The sequence below is a fragment of the Electrona antarctica genome (assembly GCF_951216825.1).
Source record: "Electrona antarctica genome assembly, chromosome: 12".
Classification (NCBI taxonomy): domain Eukaryota; kingdom Metazoa; phylum Chordata; class Actinopteri; order Myctophiformes; family Myctophidae; genus Electrona; species Electrona antarctica.
In genome coordinates, this window is record NC_136793.1 from 15537732 (window position 1) to 15555385 (window position 17654).

The 17654-nt window shown below is 48.6% G+C and overlaps 1 protein-coding gene across 1 annotated transcript in view; it reads right to left on the reverse strand.

Moving 5' to 3' along the window:
- Positions 1-17654, reverse strand: part of adgrv1 (adhesion G protein-coupled receptor V1) — a gene marked incomplete at its 5' end in the record, with an annotated part of 297728 nt that overhangs the window by 69398 nt on the left and 210676 nt on the right. The window contains 1 exon segment of the mRNA XM_079516851.1: positions 7190-7306. Coding sequence (XP_079372977.1) covers positions 7190-7306 — 117 coding nt within the window.

The following is a 17654-nucleotide window of genomic DNA, read 5'->3' on the forward strand; positions in this document are numbered from 1 at the left end:
GATTTAGTGAGTGAGTGAGTGAGTGAGTGATTTAGTGAGTGAGTGAGTGAGTGAGTGATTTAGTGAGTGAGTGAGTGAGTGAGTGAGTGAGTGATTTAGTGAGTGAGTGAGTGAGTGAGTGATTTAGTGAGTGAGTGAGTGAGTGAGTGAGTGATTTAGTGAGTGAGTGAGTGAGTGAGTGATTTAGTGAGTGAGTAAGTGAGTGATTTAGTGAGTGAGTGAGTGAGTGAGTGAGTGAGTGATTTAGTGAGTGAGTGAGTGAGTGAGTGAGTGAGTGAGTGAGTGAGTGAGTGAGTGATTTAGTGAGTGAGTGAGTGAGTGAGTGAGTGATTTAGTGAGTGAGTGAGTGAGTGAGTGATTTAGTGAGTGAGTGAGTGAGTGAGTGATTTAGTGAGTGAGTGAGTGAGTGAGTGAGTGAGTGATTTAGTGAGTGAGTGAGTGAGTGAGTGAGTGAGTGAGTGATTTAGTGAGTGAGTGAGTGAGTGATTTAGTGAGTGAGTGAGTGAGTGAGTGAGTGAGTGAGTGATTTAGTGAGTGAGTGAGTGATTTAGTGAGTGAGTGAGTGAGTGATTTAGTGAGTAAGTGAGTGAGTGAGTGATTTAGTGAGTGAGTGAGTGAGTGAGTGAGTGAGTGAGTGATTTAGTGAGTGATTTAGTGAGTGAGTGAGTGAGTGAGTGAGTGAGTGAGTGATTTAGTGAGTGAGTGAGTGAGTGAGTGAGTGATTTAGTGAGTGAGTGAGTGATTTAGTGAGTGAGTGAGTGAGTGAGTGAGTGAGTGATTTAGTGAGTGAGTGAGTGAGTGAGTGATTTAGTGAGTGAGTGAGTGAGTGAGTGAGTGATTTAGTGAGTGAGTGAGTGATTTAGTGAGTGAGTGAGTGAGTGAGTGAGTGAGTGAGTGAGTGAGTGATTTAGTGAGTGAGTGAGTGAGTGAGTGATTTAGTGAGTGAGTGAGTGAGTGAGTGATTTAGTGAGTGAGTGAGTGAGTGAGTGATTTAGTGAGTGAGTGAGTGAGTGAGTGATTTAGTGAGTGAGTGAGTGAGTGATTTAGTGAGTGAGTGAGTGAGTGAGTGAGTGATTTAGTGAGTGAGTGAGTGAGTGAGTGATTTAGTGAGTGAGTGAGTGAGTGAGTGATTTAGTGAGTGAGTGAGTGAGTGAGTGAGTGAGTGATTTAGTGAGTGAGTGAGCGATTTAGTGAGTGAGTGAGTGATTTAGTGAGTGAGTGAGTGAGTGATTTAGTGAGTGAGTGAGTGAGTGAGTGAGTGAGTGATTTAGTGAGTGAGTGAGTGATTTAGTGAGTGAGTGAGCGATTTAGTGAGTGAGTGAGTGATTTAGTGAGTGAGTGAGCGATTTAGTGAGTGAGTGAGTGAGTGAGCGATTTAGTGAGTGAGTGAGCGATTTAGTGAGTGAGTGAGTGAGTGAGTGAGTGAGTGAGTGCGTGAGTGAGTGAGTGAGTGAGCGAGCGATTAAACACATGAACCCTAATATCTCTATTGTGAGCATCAAGTCATAATAGGCTGTTAAAATAGGCTGTTGTGAGGTTTGCAGATCTGCTATTTCCACTTGTTGACGAAGAATATTTAGATATGCAGTGTTGAACGATTCAGCGAGACATGGTGGAGTAGATAGATATGCTACTAGCCGATGCTATAACAATGAGGAAAGGAAATAAAAAATAAAATAGGAAAAGCAGACGTGAGGAAAGAGCATGGCCTTAATAACAGCTTATTAATGCACTTAAAACATTCTATTAAGTCTATTTTTGTCTGAGCGATTAGGGTTATGTTTTTCCCCCCCGAATTCCTTCCAACATGAATCAGTGTTTGTGCAGTTTCACCACCAGTAATAGTAGTAGAAACATTACCATGTGTGTCTACGTCAGAAAAGAACAAGTTTAATCTCTGTGCCAAATCCTCCAAATTCGACCACTTTGCTAGTCTGATTCATGCCGTGTCACGCACTCAAACGCGACTGAAATCACTTGGGATGTCGTCTGAGAACTTTAATCCATGTCCCCTTTAGGCCTCAAGGCCTTTATCCTTTAAGACATCTAAGAGGCAAGTCAGGCAACGTTAGGCCAGAAACCGCTGGGACATTAAACAGTGAATTCCATAGGGTGAACATACTGTACCGTAGAGAGCACGTCTCTGTCTCCTTTGTGACTTAAAGGGCTTTATATTGTAGTGCCAGGAGTCATTATGTCCGCTACGCTGAACAACAATTATATTATCCTGTAAAACACCCACTAATGGTTAATGGTTACTGACTGGTGGAAAGTGAAGTACATACTGTATAAGTACATCGTCCTCACTGTCGGGGAGAAACCTTGAATCGCTTATTCCAACGTTGTTTTATAAAACAGCGTTTTCACAGTGTCACACAAAAGTAGCAAGCTAGAAACGTAGCGTGAATCGACACGTTTTGAGCTTGTGAGTTTTCGACATATGAAGTTTCCATCCGACAGAGACCAAGTAGTTTTTAGTTTATTTTTGATATATTTTTTTAAGTATTTCCATTTTTGTATACGTTGTTTACACATCTACTCCATTACATCTAAGTGGCAAATATTGTACATTTCTTACTCTGTGACAATTGATTGAAACCTTTAGTTACTATCGTTACTTTGTAGATTTTGATTATTATTAAAAGACATTCAACTTTGTTGAGACACAGCAATGGTTGACGAGGATTTCATTCATTTGTTTTTATTTTTTTTAAACGCGGGTCGGACGGTTTTGACCTCGTTGGAGCCGGTCTTCTATTTTGGAATTTGAATACTACAAAGTAACAGTTTTGGACATATGAGGACATATGAGGACAGGAGGAGAGCACATCAGCTGTGCATGAGGGCTAGGATAGGAGGAGAGCACATCAGCTGTGCATGAGGGCTAGGATAGGAGGAGAGCACATCAGCTGTGCATGAGGGCTAGGATAGGAGGAGAGTACATCAGCTGTGCATGAGGGCTAGGATAGGAGGAGAGCACATCAGCTGTGCATGAGGGCTAGGATAGGAGGAGAGCACATCAGCTGTGCATGAGGGCTAGGATAGGAGGAGAGCACATCAGCTGTGCATGAGGGCTAGGATAGGAGGAGAGCACATCAGCTGTGCATGAGGGCTAGGATAGGAGGAGAGCACATCAGCTGTGCATGAGGGCTAGGATAGGAGGAGAGCACATCAGCTGTGCATGAGGGCTAGGATAGGAGGAGAGCACATCAGCTGTGCATGAGGGATAGGATAGGAGGAGAACACATCAGCTGTGCATGAGGGCTAGGATAGGAGGAGAGCACATCAGCTGTGCATGAGGGCTAGGATAGGAGGAGAGCACATCAGCTGTGCATGAGGGCTAGGATAGGAGGAGAACACATCAGCTGTGCATGAGGGATAGGAGACATATGAGGATAGGAGGAGAGCACATCAGCTGTGCATGAGGGATAGGAGACATATGAGGATAGGAGGAGAGCACATCAGCTGTGCATGAGGGCTAGGATAGGAGGAGAGCACATCAGCTGTGCATGAGGGATAGGAGACATATGAGGATAGGAGGAGAGCACATCAGCTGTGGATGAGGGATAGGAGACATATGAGGACATATGAGGATAGGAGGAGAGCACATCAGCTGTGCATGAGGGACATATGAGGACATATGAGGGCAGAGATCAGCTTGGGGGGGTATTCCCCCGTCTACACAGTGTTCTCTTTTCCTGACGCACGTGAACTCCTGCCCATAAGTTCACTGCATTCCTGCATCCATCAGCAGGTCACAAGTCATCTATAACACACTCCCCCAGGGGATTAAAACTGGCCTGGAATTGCTCTGAAACATCACGTCGTGCATGTATGACGGCTCCGCCAACCCAGCTGACCTTTTACGTCCATGTCTCAGACTCTTATAGTATCATCTGGAATAAGTGAATGAAGACTTTGCAGGAATGCAAAGGAGTAGTTCACCCCAATTGTTTTTCTCTATCAATTACACACCCCACGAAGTCTTGAATTCACTGAGATTGTTATATTTTTGTTGCATTCCCGAGCCAATCATTCGATGACCTGTCCATAACCTACTGAGTTATTGAGCTGGTCATCAAATTATTGGTTTCTGAATGCGACAAAAACAAAAAAGAAATCTCCATGAATTCAAGGCTTCATGGGGTGTGTAATCGATAGTCTTTTTGGGGGGTGAAATCCTCCTCCTCACACTAGTGACCTTGACTTCTGACCTGCCTATTTCTAATCAGTTCATTCTCGAGTCCAATTGTCATGAAATTCCCTGAAGCAGTTCCTGCCAAATCCCGTTCACATGGTTGGGTCGTACGTACAGTACGTATAAACAGCACAAGAATATCTATTTCTTTACAGATTGGTTTACAGATACAAAAAAAAGGTTAATGTTGGTACTAGATAAGACTTGTTAACCCATTACAAAGAATATGGTCATAGAGGGGATATACCAAAACGTATGATGAGACACAAAGGAAAGAAAGAGGAGAAGAAAGTGTTGAGGTCATGTAGGTGTTTGTTACAACTCTCAGGTTGACTGCAGGGCACAAGCTTTTAGTTAACAAACAACTGTAGTCTGAGTCACTGAGTCTCTCACACGCAGGCACGCGCGCGCACACACACACACACACACACACACACACACACACACACACACACACACACACACACACACACACACACACACACACACACACACACACACACACACACACACACACACACACACACACACACACACACACACACACACACACACACACACACACACACACTAAAAAAGTGTTTGCAATACTTATAGGAGAACATCAATATTTGATAGTATGAGCCTAACTCTAAAAATTCTTCTCAAACATTAATATAGCCGTTTACCTTGCGAGGAGGACCAGGAAAATAGTGCTCACAATGTCAATTTCTCAAATTCTAATATAGGCTACTCATGGAGACCGTTGTCCCTCACAAGAATAGTAATACAAGCAAGCACGCACGCACGCACGCACGCACGCACGCACGCACGCACGCACGCACGCACGCACGCACGCATGCATAAATACAGGGGATCTGGTTTGCAGGCTGTTCAGGGCAATGAATGGAGCAATCTGTGTTATGTTAGTTGATGTGAATCATATTTCAGGAAGAGGAAACCATCACAAGTGCGGTCATATTTATCTACACTTTCTTCTTGATTCCTCCCCTGTGGGCCCTGGCTGTGTTGAGCATGTTTTCTTGCGGGTGGAAAGTGTGTGCGTGACTCACTCTAGTCACAGAAAGGGAACAATCCGGGCAAGGGTAACATACTGTAGGGCTTAACTGGTTAAGTTAATGTATGTCAACGAGGGCTACCAGGCCCAGGTCAAAGGTCACAGACCCCTCTGGCATGTCCAACCCCCGGGGGGGGTTGAAAGTGCCCCCCCCCCCCCCCCCCCCTCTAATGAAAACCTGACTCGCTATTTCACACACACACACACACACACACACACACACACACACACACACACACACACACACACACACACACACACACACACACACACACACACACACACACACACACACACACACACACACACACACACACACACACACACACACACACACACACACACAACTTATTGCATACAATACTGATGCCTTACATAAGAACAAAGATCCCTGCTTATGCCAAGTCATGGAGAAAATACTGTAAGGAGTGTGTGAAGACCATGCCTTACATACAGCTGACCTTCGTTAAGAGATGCCTCATTTGATGTACAGTATGTACAGTAGGAGAACCATTATGTTCTTAGTGATGCCATCTATTGATAGTAAAAAAGAAGAAAATTGGGCCAAGACCCACAAACAAACAAAACTCCTCCCTTTGAAATCTGAAATAGGATCTTTGAGAATTTTAAGAAGCTCCCCGCAATTAATAATTTAACGATATCTTTCCTATATGAATTGCATTTTGGGTGGACAGTGGATGCTGGGCTGTGGCCGGGATGGGCACCTAACATATAACAATATGAGTTTAGAGACCACTTTAAACTCAGCCAAGTTAGTTTAATACGTTGGCTATTAAAATATTTGCCGGTCCCAATCACACTAATTATAAAACAACTAGAGTGGGCACCAGAAATCCCCACCCATTCAGTTCATTCTAACACATTGACTGACAATCACGTCATCTTACGTCACATCAAGTCGCTTGACTGCCATGGATGTAATATTACGTCCTTGGTCAAGCTTTATTCACAGCCCATAACTAAATTGTTGATGATCGTGGTTACAAAATGTGTGTTTTGGGTGAATTAAAATAAGATTGCGTGAAACTTTACACAGCCGTTGTTTACTTCTGGTTCACGGCCCGGGACCATTTGGCCTTTAAAATAAGAGTCTGCAAAGAAAAGACCGTGGCAGCAAAATAATTAATGAATTGGGGAGTTTGGGAAGAGTCTGTGATGTGCGGAGCTTCCCTGTGTTAGCTGAAAAATGGATCACTGGAATTGAATGGAACTATATGGGTCTTTGCGAATAAAAAAAGGTTTAGTATATCACTGCCTTGGACAGAGAGTTGGAGTGGGTTTCGGACTCTCTTGTGTTACCATTCATCTGTAAGGTCCATTGTGTGTGAGACAGAGAAAGAGAGAGGCCTCAGTGAATGGAACTCATTGTCCAGGCGTACAGACAGCAGGGCAGGCCGGACAGGAGGGAGGGAGGGAGGGAGGGAGGGAGGGAGGGGGAGAGAGAGAGAGAGAGAGAGAGACACACACACACACACACACACACACACACACACACAGAACAACCTGACTCCTCTCCTAACTGGAACGCTAAGATACATACTTCAGCACCTTTTGTGAGCTATTCACTGTAGCTTGGAAAAATATAGGCATATCACGTCTCAGCGTCTGTGACAGACTGTGTGGTGCAATGGAAGCCATGGTTTCTCAGTCATGCAGCAAAATTTAAAAAATAAATTAGATTTCAGATGTTTCACAATAACAATACAAAGGAACGACAGTATTTGTGATTGACAGATGCCTGGTACACCCACACATAATGTATTATTAAAGATGTATTTATAAAGGCTGGCACGAATTACATCATCATTTACCTTAAACAAATATTAAAAGTCCACAGACTTGGATTTAGAAGGGTTAAAAAAAAAAAAAAAAAATCGGCCCTCGGGTTGAAATGGCTTAAAAGCTCTTCTTACCTGTATGAGCATCCAAGAGAACTGGCTGAGGTGGAAGTAGTGGGACAGGAGCGCCAACGCAGCACAGCTGTCGTCTGAGAACACACTGCCACGGAACGCAGACACCAGGAAACACATCTATAGACGGAGACATTTTAGCACAATAATTAGTCATTTTGGTCCACACTCATTTGGTTTCATTTATTTTTGTCACTGTACATTTTTGCATTATCGTCTCTATATCGGGTGGAAACCTCATACTGTAATGTCCAAAACTGTTACTTTTTCAAGATTCAAAAGCACAAAAGAGCTTGCATATCGGCTACTTTTGATGCTTTTGTGTAACGCTGTAGAATGTATGAAAATAAACACCAAAAGCAGCAATGTGGCCCTCTGCATTTACCCATCCTAATTATTAGGAGCAGTGTGGGGATATTAACCCACTGCAGATATGACAACTGGCCCAAAATGATGTGTTTGTTGCTTGTTGCACATTAGTATGTGTGTGCATGTGTACAGTGCACGTGAACTGCACACTGGTAGAACACGGGACAATTCCCTGTCAACTCAGTACACAGTCCTCTACCCACTCAGCTATATGACCGCCCCCAAAATGTACTCTACACACTACAGTACTAAGTTACATTCCCTCAGTATAAGGCTGATCTTTAAGTAGAGAGAGATGTTACAAATGCACACTCATTCGTTTGCTTTATAACAATTCAGCACATATAATTCAATACTTCTTGAAACAAGTTGCTTTTACAACTTTTACATACAGAACACACACACACACACACACACACGCACGTGCGTGCGCACATTTTTATTGCTACACTTGTGAAGACATGAATATTTTAGGATGTTGATTTTATGAAGGCTATTTTTAGCAAAGCCAAAAATAGCCAATCTACAATACACACAAGCCAGCGCAGTTACTGTTTGCTTGTAGATCCCTAAATCTAACCAGCCAAGCACTTGTGTGTGCGCATGCTCAGGCGTGTGTGTGTGTGTGTGTGTGTGTGTGTGTGTGTGTGTGTGTGTGTGTGTGTGTGTGTGTGTGTGAGAGAGACTATACAATTCAAATTCAAATCAAAGTAGTATGTGAGAAATAAAAAAATCTTGCTCTGGACTCTGGAGCTCTGCTGAATCTGTTGCCCTAACTACCCCGACTCCGTATAAGCGGTTGAAGATGGACATTTCCCTGGAAAATGGTTTCTTCTCTTGTAAAGACCAGGAAATTGTTCCTCGTGATGAATCATTTCTCACATCCAACTATACTTGTGTGGCCCTCATAAGTATAGTGATAAAGCGCGCGCACGCACGCACGCACGCACGCACGCACGCACGCACGCACGCACGCACGCACGCACGCACGCACGCACGCACGCACGCACGCACGCACTGCCTCAGCAAGTCGGTCTACAGCACATCGTCTCTGTCGGGGTGTAAACCTCGGCTCATACATGTATGTTCACATCTGTTCGGGATTCAAATTCAGAAGCATCAAAAGTAGCAGATCTTGGCGGCCGAGTTATGCCGCCGTCGGCCCGAATGTCAACCATCTCGTCACCTCGCTCTTTCCCTATACAAGCCCTTTGTGGATATGCCATACTTTTGATATGCTCACTGTGTGACGCTGTCGTATGACCAAGTAGGGGCGTTAAATGGGCGTGAAGAAACACATAAAAAGTTAGAATATGGAGATAGGAGGTTTCTATAGTTGATGATTTATGAGCGGTGGTGAGGTGACAGGAGGCTGAGGCTCCGCCTCCATGGAAGAGACAGCGAGAGGGCCTCCTGAGAACCTGTTACATCACAATGCAGCAAAACAACAACTACAACAACAGAAACCCTGCTGATCAATGTTCCTGCAGCCCGGGGTGCGTGTGTGTGTGCACGTGCGTGCGTGCAACCTAAAGGGCATGGCAGAATTACACTGCGGAACAAAGGTGCATGACGTGTGGCTGTGAGTAAGCAAAGGAGAGTTCTGAGGCTTTTATAAATATTGAACCGAATAAGTACCGGTGTGTGTGTGTACAATACACACACACACACACACACACACACACACACACACACACACACACACACACACACGCGCACGCACGCACGCACGCACGCAGGTTCACGCTTCCATTTTCAGAAAAGTCACAGTAAGAGGTTTCCACCTGACAGAGACTGAATGGAGGCCAATAACCAATGAATGAGTAGCATTTGCGGGGGGGGGGGGGGGGCTACTGCAGTCTGTGTCAGAGCTTCACAGAGGCATTTGGCTCTGTGCCAACATGAACGGCCCAGAGGGATTACGTAACCTCCACCCCTCCATACACCCGCCCTGGGCTGGCAGCGACTCTGACCTCCACCGTTCCATGCCCACCCTGGGCTGGCAGCGACTCTGACCTCCACCGTTCCATGCCCACCCTGGGCTGGCAGCGACTCTGACCTCCACCGTTCCATGCCCACCCTGGGCTGGCAGCGACTCTGACCTCCACCGCTCCATGCCCACCCTGGGCTGGCAGCGACTCTGACCTCCACCGCTCCATGCCCCCCCTGGGCTGGCAGCGACCCTGACCTCCACCGCTCCATGCCCACCCTGGGCTGGCAGCGACTCTGACCTCCACCGCTCCATGCCCCCCCTGGGCTGGCAGCGACCCTGACCTCCACCGCTCCATTCCCACCCTGGGCTGGCAGCGACCCTGACCTCCACCGCTTCATGCCCACCCTGGGCTGGCAGCGACCCTGACCTCCACCGCTCCATGCCCACCCTGGGCTGGCAGCGACGGACTGGCAGCGACCCTGACCTCCACCGCTCCATGCCCACCCTGGGCTGGCAGCGACCCTGACCTCCACCGCTCCATGCCCACCCTGGACTGGCAGCGACCCTGACCTCCACCGCTCCATGCCCACCCTGGGCTGGCAGCGACCCTGACCTCCACCGCTCCATGCCCCCCCTGGGCTGGCAGCGACCCTGACCTCCACCGCTCCATGTCCACCCTGGGCTGGCAGCGACCCTGACCTCCACCTCCACAATGAATGAGTAGCATTTGCGGGGGGGGGGGGGGGGGGGGGGGGGGGCTACTGCAGTCTGTGTCAGAGCTTCACAGAGGCATTTGGCTCTGTGCCAACATGAACGGCCCAGAGGGATTACGTAACCTCCACCCCTCCATACACCCGCCCTGGGCTGGCAGCGACTCTGACCTCCACCGTTCCATGCCCACCCTGGGCTGGCAGCGACCCTGACCTCCACCGCTCCATGCCCACCCTGGGCTGGCAGCGACCCTGACCTCCACCGCTCCATGCCCACCCTGGGCTGGCAGCGACGGACTGGCAGCAACCCTGACCTCCACCGCTCCATGTCCACCCTGGCCTGGCAGCGACCCTGACCTCCACCGCTCCATGCCCCCCCTGGGCTGGCAGCGACCCTGACCTCCACCGCTCCATGCCCCCCCTGGGCTGGCAGCGACTCTGACCTCCACCGCTCCATGTCCACCCTGGCCTGGCAGCGACCCTGACCTCCACCGCTCCATGCCCACCCTGGGCTGGCAGCGACGGACTGGCAGCGACCCTGACCTCCACCGCTCCATGCCCACCCTGGGCTGGCAGCGACGGACTGGCAGCGACCCTGACCTCCACCGCTCCATGCCCACCCTGGGCTGGCAGCGACCCTGACCTCCACCGCTCCATATCCACCTTGGGCTGGCAGCGACCCTGACCTCCAACGCTCCAGGCCCACCCTGGGCTGGCAGCGACCCTGACCTTCACCGCTCCATGCCCACCCTGGGCTGGCAGCGACCCTGACCTCCACCACTTCACGCCCACCCTGGGCTGGAAGCGACCCTGACCTCCACCGCTCCATGCCCACCCTGGGCTGGCAGCGACCCTGACCTCCACCGCTCCATGCCCACCCTGGGCTGGCAGCGACCCTGACCTCCACCGCTCCATGCCCACCCTGGGCTGGAGGCGACCCTGACCTCCACCGCTCCATGCCCACCCTGGGCTGGCAGCGACCCTGACCTCCACCGCTCCATGCCCACCCTGGGCTGGCAGCGACCCTGACCTCCACCGCTCCATGCCCACCCTGGGCTGGAGGCGACCCTGACCTCCACCGCTCCATGCCCACCCTGGGCTGGCAGCGACCCTGACCTCCACCGCTCCATGCCCACCCGGGGCTGGCAGCGACCCTGACCTCCACCACACACACACGGACGTGGTGTCCCCAGACTAGAGGCTGAAAGATGCTGTGACTAATAACAACATAAGTACATTGGATCCACAGGCACACAGGTTCACGCTTCCATTTTCAGAAAAGTCCCAGTAAGAGGTTTCCACCTGACAGAGACTGAATGGAGGCCAAGAACCAATGAATGAGTAGCATTTGTGGGGGGGGGGGGGGGGGGGGGGGGGGGTGTAGGGTTCAGGGTCGCTGCCAACCCTGGGCTGGCAGCGACCCTGAACTCCACCCCTCCATGCCCGCCCTGGGCGGGCAGCGACCCTGACCTCCACCTCTATACGTGCCCGCCCTAGGCTGGCACCGCAAACCAAGAAAAATCCTCCACAGACGGAACAGAACAAACAGCGGGCTGAGAGACGAGGACGGAATGCTGATGACGAGGGAGAGCTAAAAGGAATAAAGGGGGCCATTAACAAGAACGGAGACAGGCGAAACGGTGCAATTGAGTTGTTTTACAAGACAAATGGGGGAACGGTCAGTGTTTAACCACTTGTACTTTGACCAACCAGGGATCCCTCAGAGCTCTATACTAAGTACCGGTACAGTCCTTTTGTCGGCGGACGTCATAAACGCAACATGCGCAGATTGCGGACTTGGTCCGATCCACACCAAACTTGGCACAAACACTGTGTGCATGTGGACCCGAGCATGGCCCCTGGGGACCATGCGTGGCCCCTGGGGACCATGCGTGGCCCCTGGTGCGACTATTGTCATGTGCAGACCCCTGAACAGTGTTTGTGCCATGGGTTTGGTGCAACAGTGTGCCTGGGGCCCTCAGGGGTCCAGTCCTTTTGTACCCCTCTATACGAGTGGTTCTCAAACCATTTGTATTTCAAGGACATCTAAAATGTACAGATCTTTTTAAGGGCCCATTTGGAACCACCTCAAAGAAGGGACCCCTCTTTGTGAACCACCAATATTAGAGTGGGTAAAAAATTATTTATGCAAGTGTTATGTCAAAACATTATGTTCCACTCTTACCTCAGCAGGGCTGTGTATTGGGTTTGGCATAAACACTTCAGAGTGACTCACCACTTCCTCAGTAATTAGGCCACGGTCGAAATTAGGCACAGCTGTTTCTAGGTGGCAGGTTGGTTGTGCACACAAACATCCATGTTCATGGAAGTACTGTCCTGTGCCCCACAGCCACAGTGAAATTTATGACCTGTGTATCTCTTATTGGATCTCGTGTGACAGACAGTGTGTGAAACTATTTAATCATAAAGTCGGTTGGTTGTTGGCAGCAGACCAAAGTGTCTTTCACAATAATTGCCTGTATGGCTGTTGCAATAGCATAGCATTTAATGTTCAAGTTATTATTTGGGCTTTCAAATATTTACACATTAACACAATACAAATAAGGTTATCTGGAACTTACTGAGCAATACTACTATCAATGTATTTACATTTCACCTTTAGAATGGTTGATTAGTTTGAGTGAAATTAGCTGTGCAGCTTGGAAACGGTGTCACAGTTTTTGTTTTGCTCCCCAGTTTAAATATGATTACTTTGAGGGGTCGCAGAAGCACGCACGGACGCAGATGCACACACGGTTCCTAAATGCCTCCTCTCTCTCTCCACGTTTGGGAAACTGGGCGTGAACTAAACCCTGGACAACCAATTTGTGGATTTTCCACCTCTCCCTAACCTCGTCCCTTCATCCCTCCAGGGCTCTGCGGAGCGAAGAGGAAAAGTCAGGCCATTTTTAAAACAAACACTCCGTTTCCCTTCCATGCTCCCGACACCACAGGGTGCGCGCGTGTTTGTGTATGTTTGTATTACCATACTTGTGAAGACCAAATGTCCCCGCAAGTATAAATCTGTCGGGCAAAAACCTCATCTCTATAATTTAACGTTTTGGATTTCTTTAGGGGAAATTAATACCCTGCTTGATTATACTACAGCGTCACACAAAAAGGGTGCGCAGCGTTACGCCAGGGCTCCACGGGACGCGTTGCGTCTCCGTCGCGTGCGTCAAAAAACGCACCGGTTCAATTTTAATGCACGCGTCGCGTCTCCGTCAACGCAACGCAACGCGGGCAGTGGAGCCACCCTTCATTGATTAAAAAGGGAACATTCCCTGACGGTGACGGAGACGCGACGCTGACGCGACTCTGACGCGCCCGGTGTAGCCCTGGTGTTACCCTAAAAGTTGAAGCCACAGGTGAGTCTTAACTGAGCACGTATGTCGGACGGGACGCCATACTAACGCGTGGCCCCCATACAAAAGCAAAAGTAGCAGATCCACAAGCTCGATCGCGCCGTGTTTTGAGCTTGTAGATCTGCTGCTTTTGAATTTGAAACCTGAAAAGTAACAGTTTCCATCCGACAGAGACAATGTGTGTGTGTGTGTTTCCCACCAGACTCCCCAGGCTAGGGATGAAGTAGCTCATGTCAGGGATAGACCAGATCAATAGATCTTAGAGAGGATCCCACAAAGATTTATTTGGATTTCTTGCTGGGATTTAATTTTCAAGCCAAATAAAAACACTGAGCACTATAGCCTACTCATAACAAAAAGACACACACACACACACACACACACACACACACACACACACACACACACACACACACACACACACACACACACACACACACACACACACACACACACACACACACACACACACACACACACACACACACACACACACACACACACACACACACACACACACACACACACACACACACACAGGTGCCTATTACATAACAGCCTATTGTATTCTTGTTAATGGATGCTGGCTAATATAGCACATCTGATATCGTCGCTGTCGGGCAGAAACCTTGTATCTCCATATTGTAACTGTCTACTTGATCATACTACAGCGTCACACAAAGGCATCAAAAGTGGCGGATCCACAAGGTCGGGAACGCGGCGCAAAGCAGCACATTTTGAGCTGGTGGATCTGCTACGTTTGAATTTGAATCCTGAAAAGTAACAGTTTGGAATATATGAGGTTTCCACCCGACAGAGATGATATGGCATGACTAATACAGAACACAGATCCGCCCTGTCACTGACACGGTACTGCAGGTATTGGGGGGTGCACTGGGTTTGATTTTCATTGGACAACAACACAGACACACAAACCGATGCCGACAGTGTAGACACAAACGCCTTTATCTGTCTCTGGATTACGGGCAAACCGCACCAATGCAACAGTTTTAAGGACATGTCGTACCAATGCAACTCCTTGCAACTGCCATTGGGGATAATGGCTGCATGCGACTACATGCAACTACTCTCAACCGTTTGGTTGCAAGGAGTTACATGGCGAATCATTGGTGCGGTTTGGGCTACACGCACGCACGCACGCACGCACGCACGCACGCACGCACGCACGCACGCACGCACGCACGCACACACACACACACACACACACACACACACACACACACACACACACACACACACACACACACACACACACACACACACACACACACACACACACACACACACACACACACACACACACACACACACACACACACACACACACACACACACACACACACACACACACACACACACACACACACACACACACACACACACACACACACACACACACACACACACACACACACACACACACACACACACAAAGTTATCAGACATGCAGCACAGTACATCTACGTGCACAAAGTCAAGGGAGAGGTCTTATCACCACAGACACGGATAAACAGTCTAGCAAGGACACTCAAACTGTCCTGACACCAGCCCATTTATTTAAACAGCGTTGACACAGGCTTGGCCAACAAGACAGGACATTGATTTTATGGAGTTTTTTTTCTTTTCTTCCTGCGGTAACGGAACGGAAGCAACAGTTTAAGTGCCCTAAATATATCTGGGCTTGCTGCCCTAAATCAGTGGTTCAAGGACCCCCATAACCCTCAGAGAGTTACACACCCCACTTTTTGAACCACTGCCCTAAATATTTTTGGGGGTTGTTGGGATGGGTAAAATGCGGAGGACGGATTTCAGGTACCACTACCACCCACATTTAGAACAAACAATTCAACTGATCTGCCACCAAAATGTGGAATGCCCCGACACCATCCGTTAAAGGATGTGTAACACTGGTTTCTTTCAAAATTGGCCAGAAAAAGAACCTAACAGGAGACCACAAGGGGAGGTAAATGTCATTTTCCAATCTCTTTTGTACATAGTGTTTGAATTTGTTGATTACCACAATGGAATCAAGTCCCCAGGATTCTTTGTGTTAGGCTATCCTTTTAGCGTTAATGCCTGACTGTACCACATGCTGTTTCCAATTTGCACGGGGGAGCTGTTAGGGGGCAAGTGTCTAGCTCGGGGACACTTCCACACGAACCCTGGGCAAGCAGAGGGTAAAAAAAACCTTCCCGGACGGCCTCTCTACCTATACGTTATAGCCGCCGACTTGTCTGAAGTGAGTGGTGCAACAGCGCCCCCTGTTGGTACCCTAAACATACATACAGACAGACATAGGGGCGGACTGACATTACTGGTTGTAGGAGTGGTTGCACCACTCAAAAAACAGCCGAGGGGGGAAAAAAACTGGTGTATTGGGTGTTTGGAATGGAGAGTTCATAGGCCACTGTTATTCCCAGCATACAGCAGTTCCAGGTTGTATATTGGAGCTGTTGCAATGAGCACAGTGCCTGCTTGGGGAACCTGCCAGGGCCATAGACAGATTAGCTACTGTTGGGGAGGTGACAGCTGTGAAAGATGTGGACTTCATCAAAGATGTGGACTTTATCAGAGCCCCATCTATCTATCTGCGCGCGCGGTGCTCTGTCTTACTGTGACGGCCCGGCGGGGCCCCAGGGCCCTTTAGTCCTGTAGCTGCAGAGACAGCGAGGAGGGAGGGGCTAGGAGTCAAGCTGTCTAGACGCTTAGGCTACACACACGCTGACTGGGACATGCTGCGGGACATTAAGACTTTTATGCACGTGTATAGGGTGTGTGTGTGTGTGTGTGTGTGTGTGTGTGTGTGTGTGTCAACCAGTTAGCAAGGTACTGCTCAGTATCAGACATTTCTAGGAAGTGCCTCAATTTGGAGTAGGCGTTGTTTCCTTTTCCATGATTTATGTCCATTTCTGACAAGTACAGTATGTCAACGTATTGTATGTAACAATGTTCTGCCGTCTATGCACTTCATAACTGGCTGTTCTCCTACTGTCTGACAGTGTTTATGTCCTTTGTACAAGGCTTCCCTTGTACTTCTGTTTATGTGCACATAAACATCTCAAATGTGCGTGTCTTAAATCGTTGCTGATGTTGTTCTTATCTCCATATATATTCTAAGTGTTTGTGTTTTTTCTTAAATTAACGCCCCTACTTGATCATACTAACAGTGTCACACAGAAGCATCAAAAGAAGCAGATCCGCGAGCTCGAAACGCAGCACAAAGCGACGTGTTTTGAGCTCGTAGATCTGCTACTGTTGATGCTTTGGAATTTGAACATGTTGTGGAATATACCCAACATACAGTAGACAATATGTGCGTGCACGCGTGTGTGTGTGTGTGTGTGTGTGTGTGTGTGTGTGTGTGTGTGTGTGAGTGTGTGTGCGCCCCGCTCACACATGCGGCTGGTAGAAACAGGAAGCAGCGAGGGAGGCAGGGCACACACACTCACACAAACAACCAAAATCCCTCCTTCTAATTTATGATCCCTCGGTACAAAGATTACATATCCAGACACCCGTAATGTTGCTCACACGCGAGCTAGGCAGGCACGCACGCACATACGCACGCACGCACACACATACACACACACAAGACCTCAGATACCAACTCTATAAAACAGACACTCTTCCTGTATTGTAACACCTCATGTAGGTTTGTCATCAGGCCCAAAGCCATAGCAGGTCCCATGCTATTATTGGTCAACCTCCTTCGCCCCCCACCCCTAGGCCAATCAGAGGTTTCCGTGTCCCCATTGTTGTGTGCGCGAGGTTGTCAGTTCATTCATTGTTACGGTTCCAACTCTGAAAGGGGATTGGCTGCCTCATCTTCGTATGTGTTTTGCCTCTCGGGATGGATTCTATTTAACTCGGGACGACTTTCAACCAATCTGGCTTTCATTGCTGCCCGTCGGGCAGGGAGCACCCTTACCGCAATTCACTTCATTGTCTCCACCAGGCCGAAGGCATGGGGAGAGAGTATGTTTTGCACTCCGTCCGTCCGTCCGTGAACAGCTAATCTCCGGCACCGTTAACCTGGTCGATGCCAAATTTTGCACACACACACTCCCTGG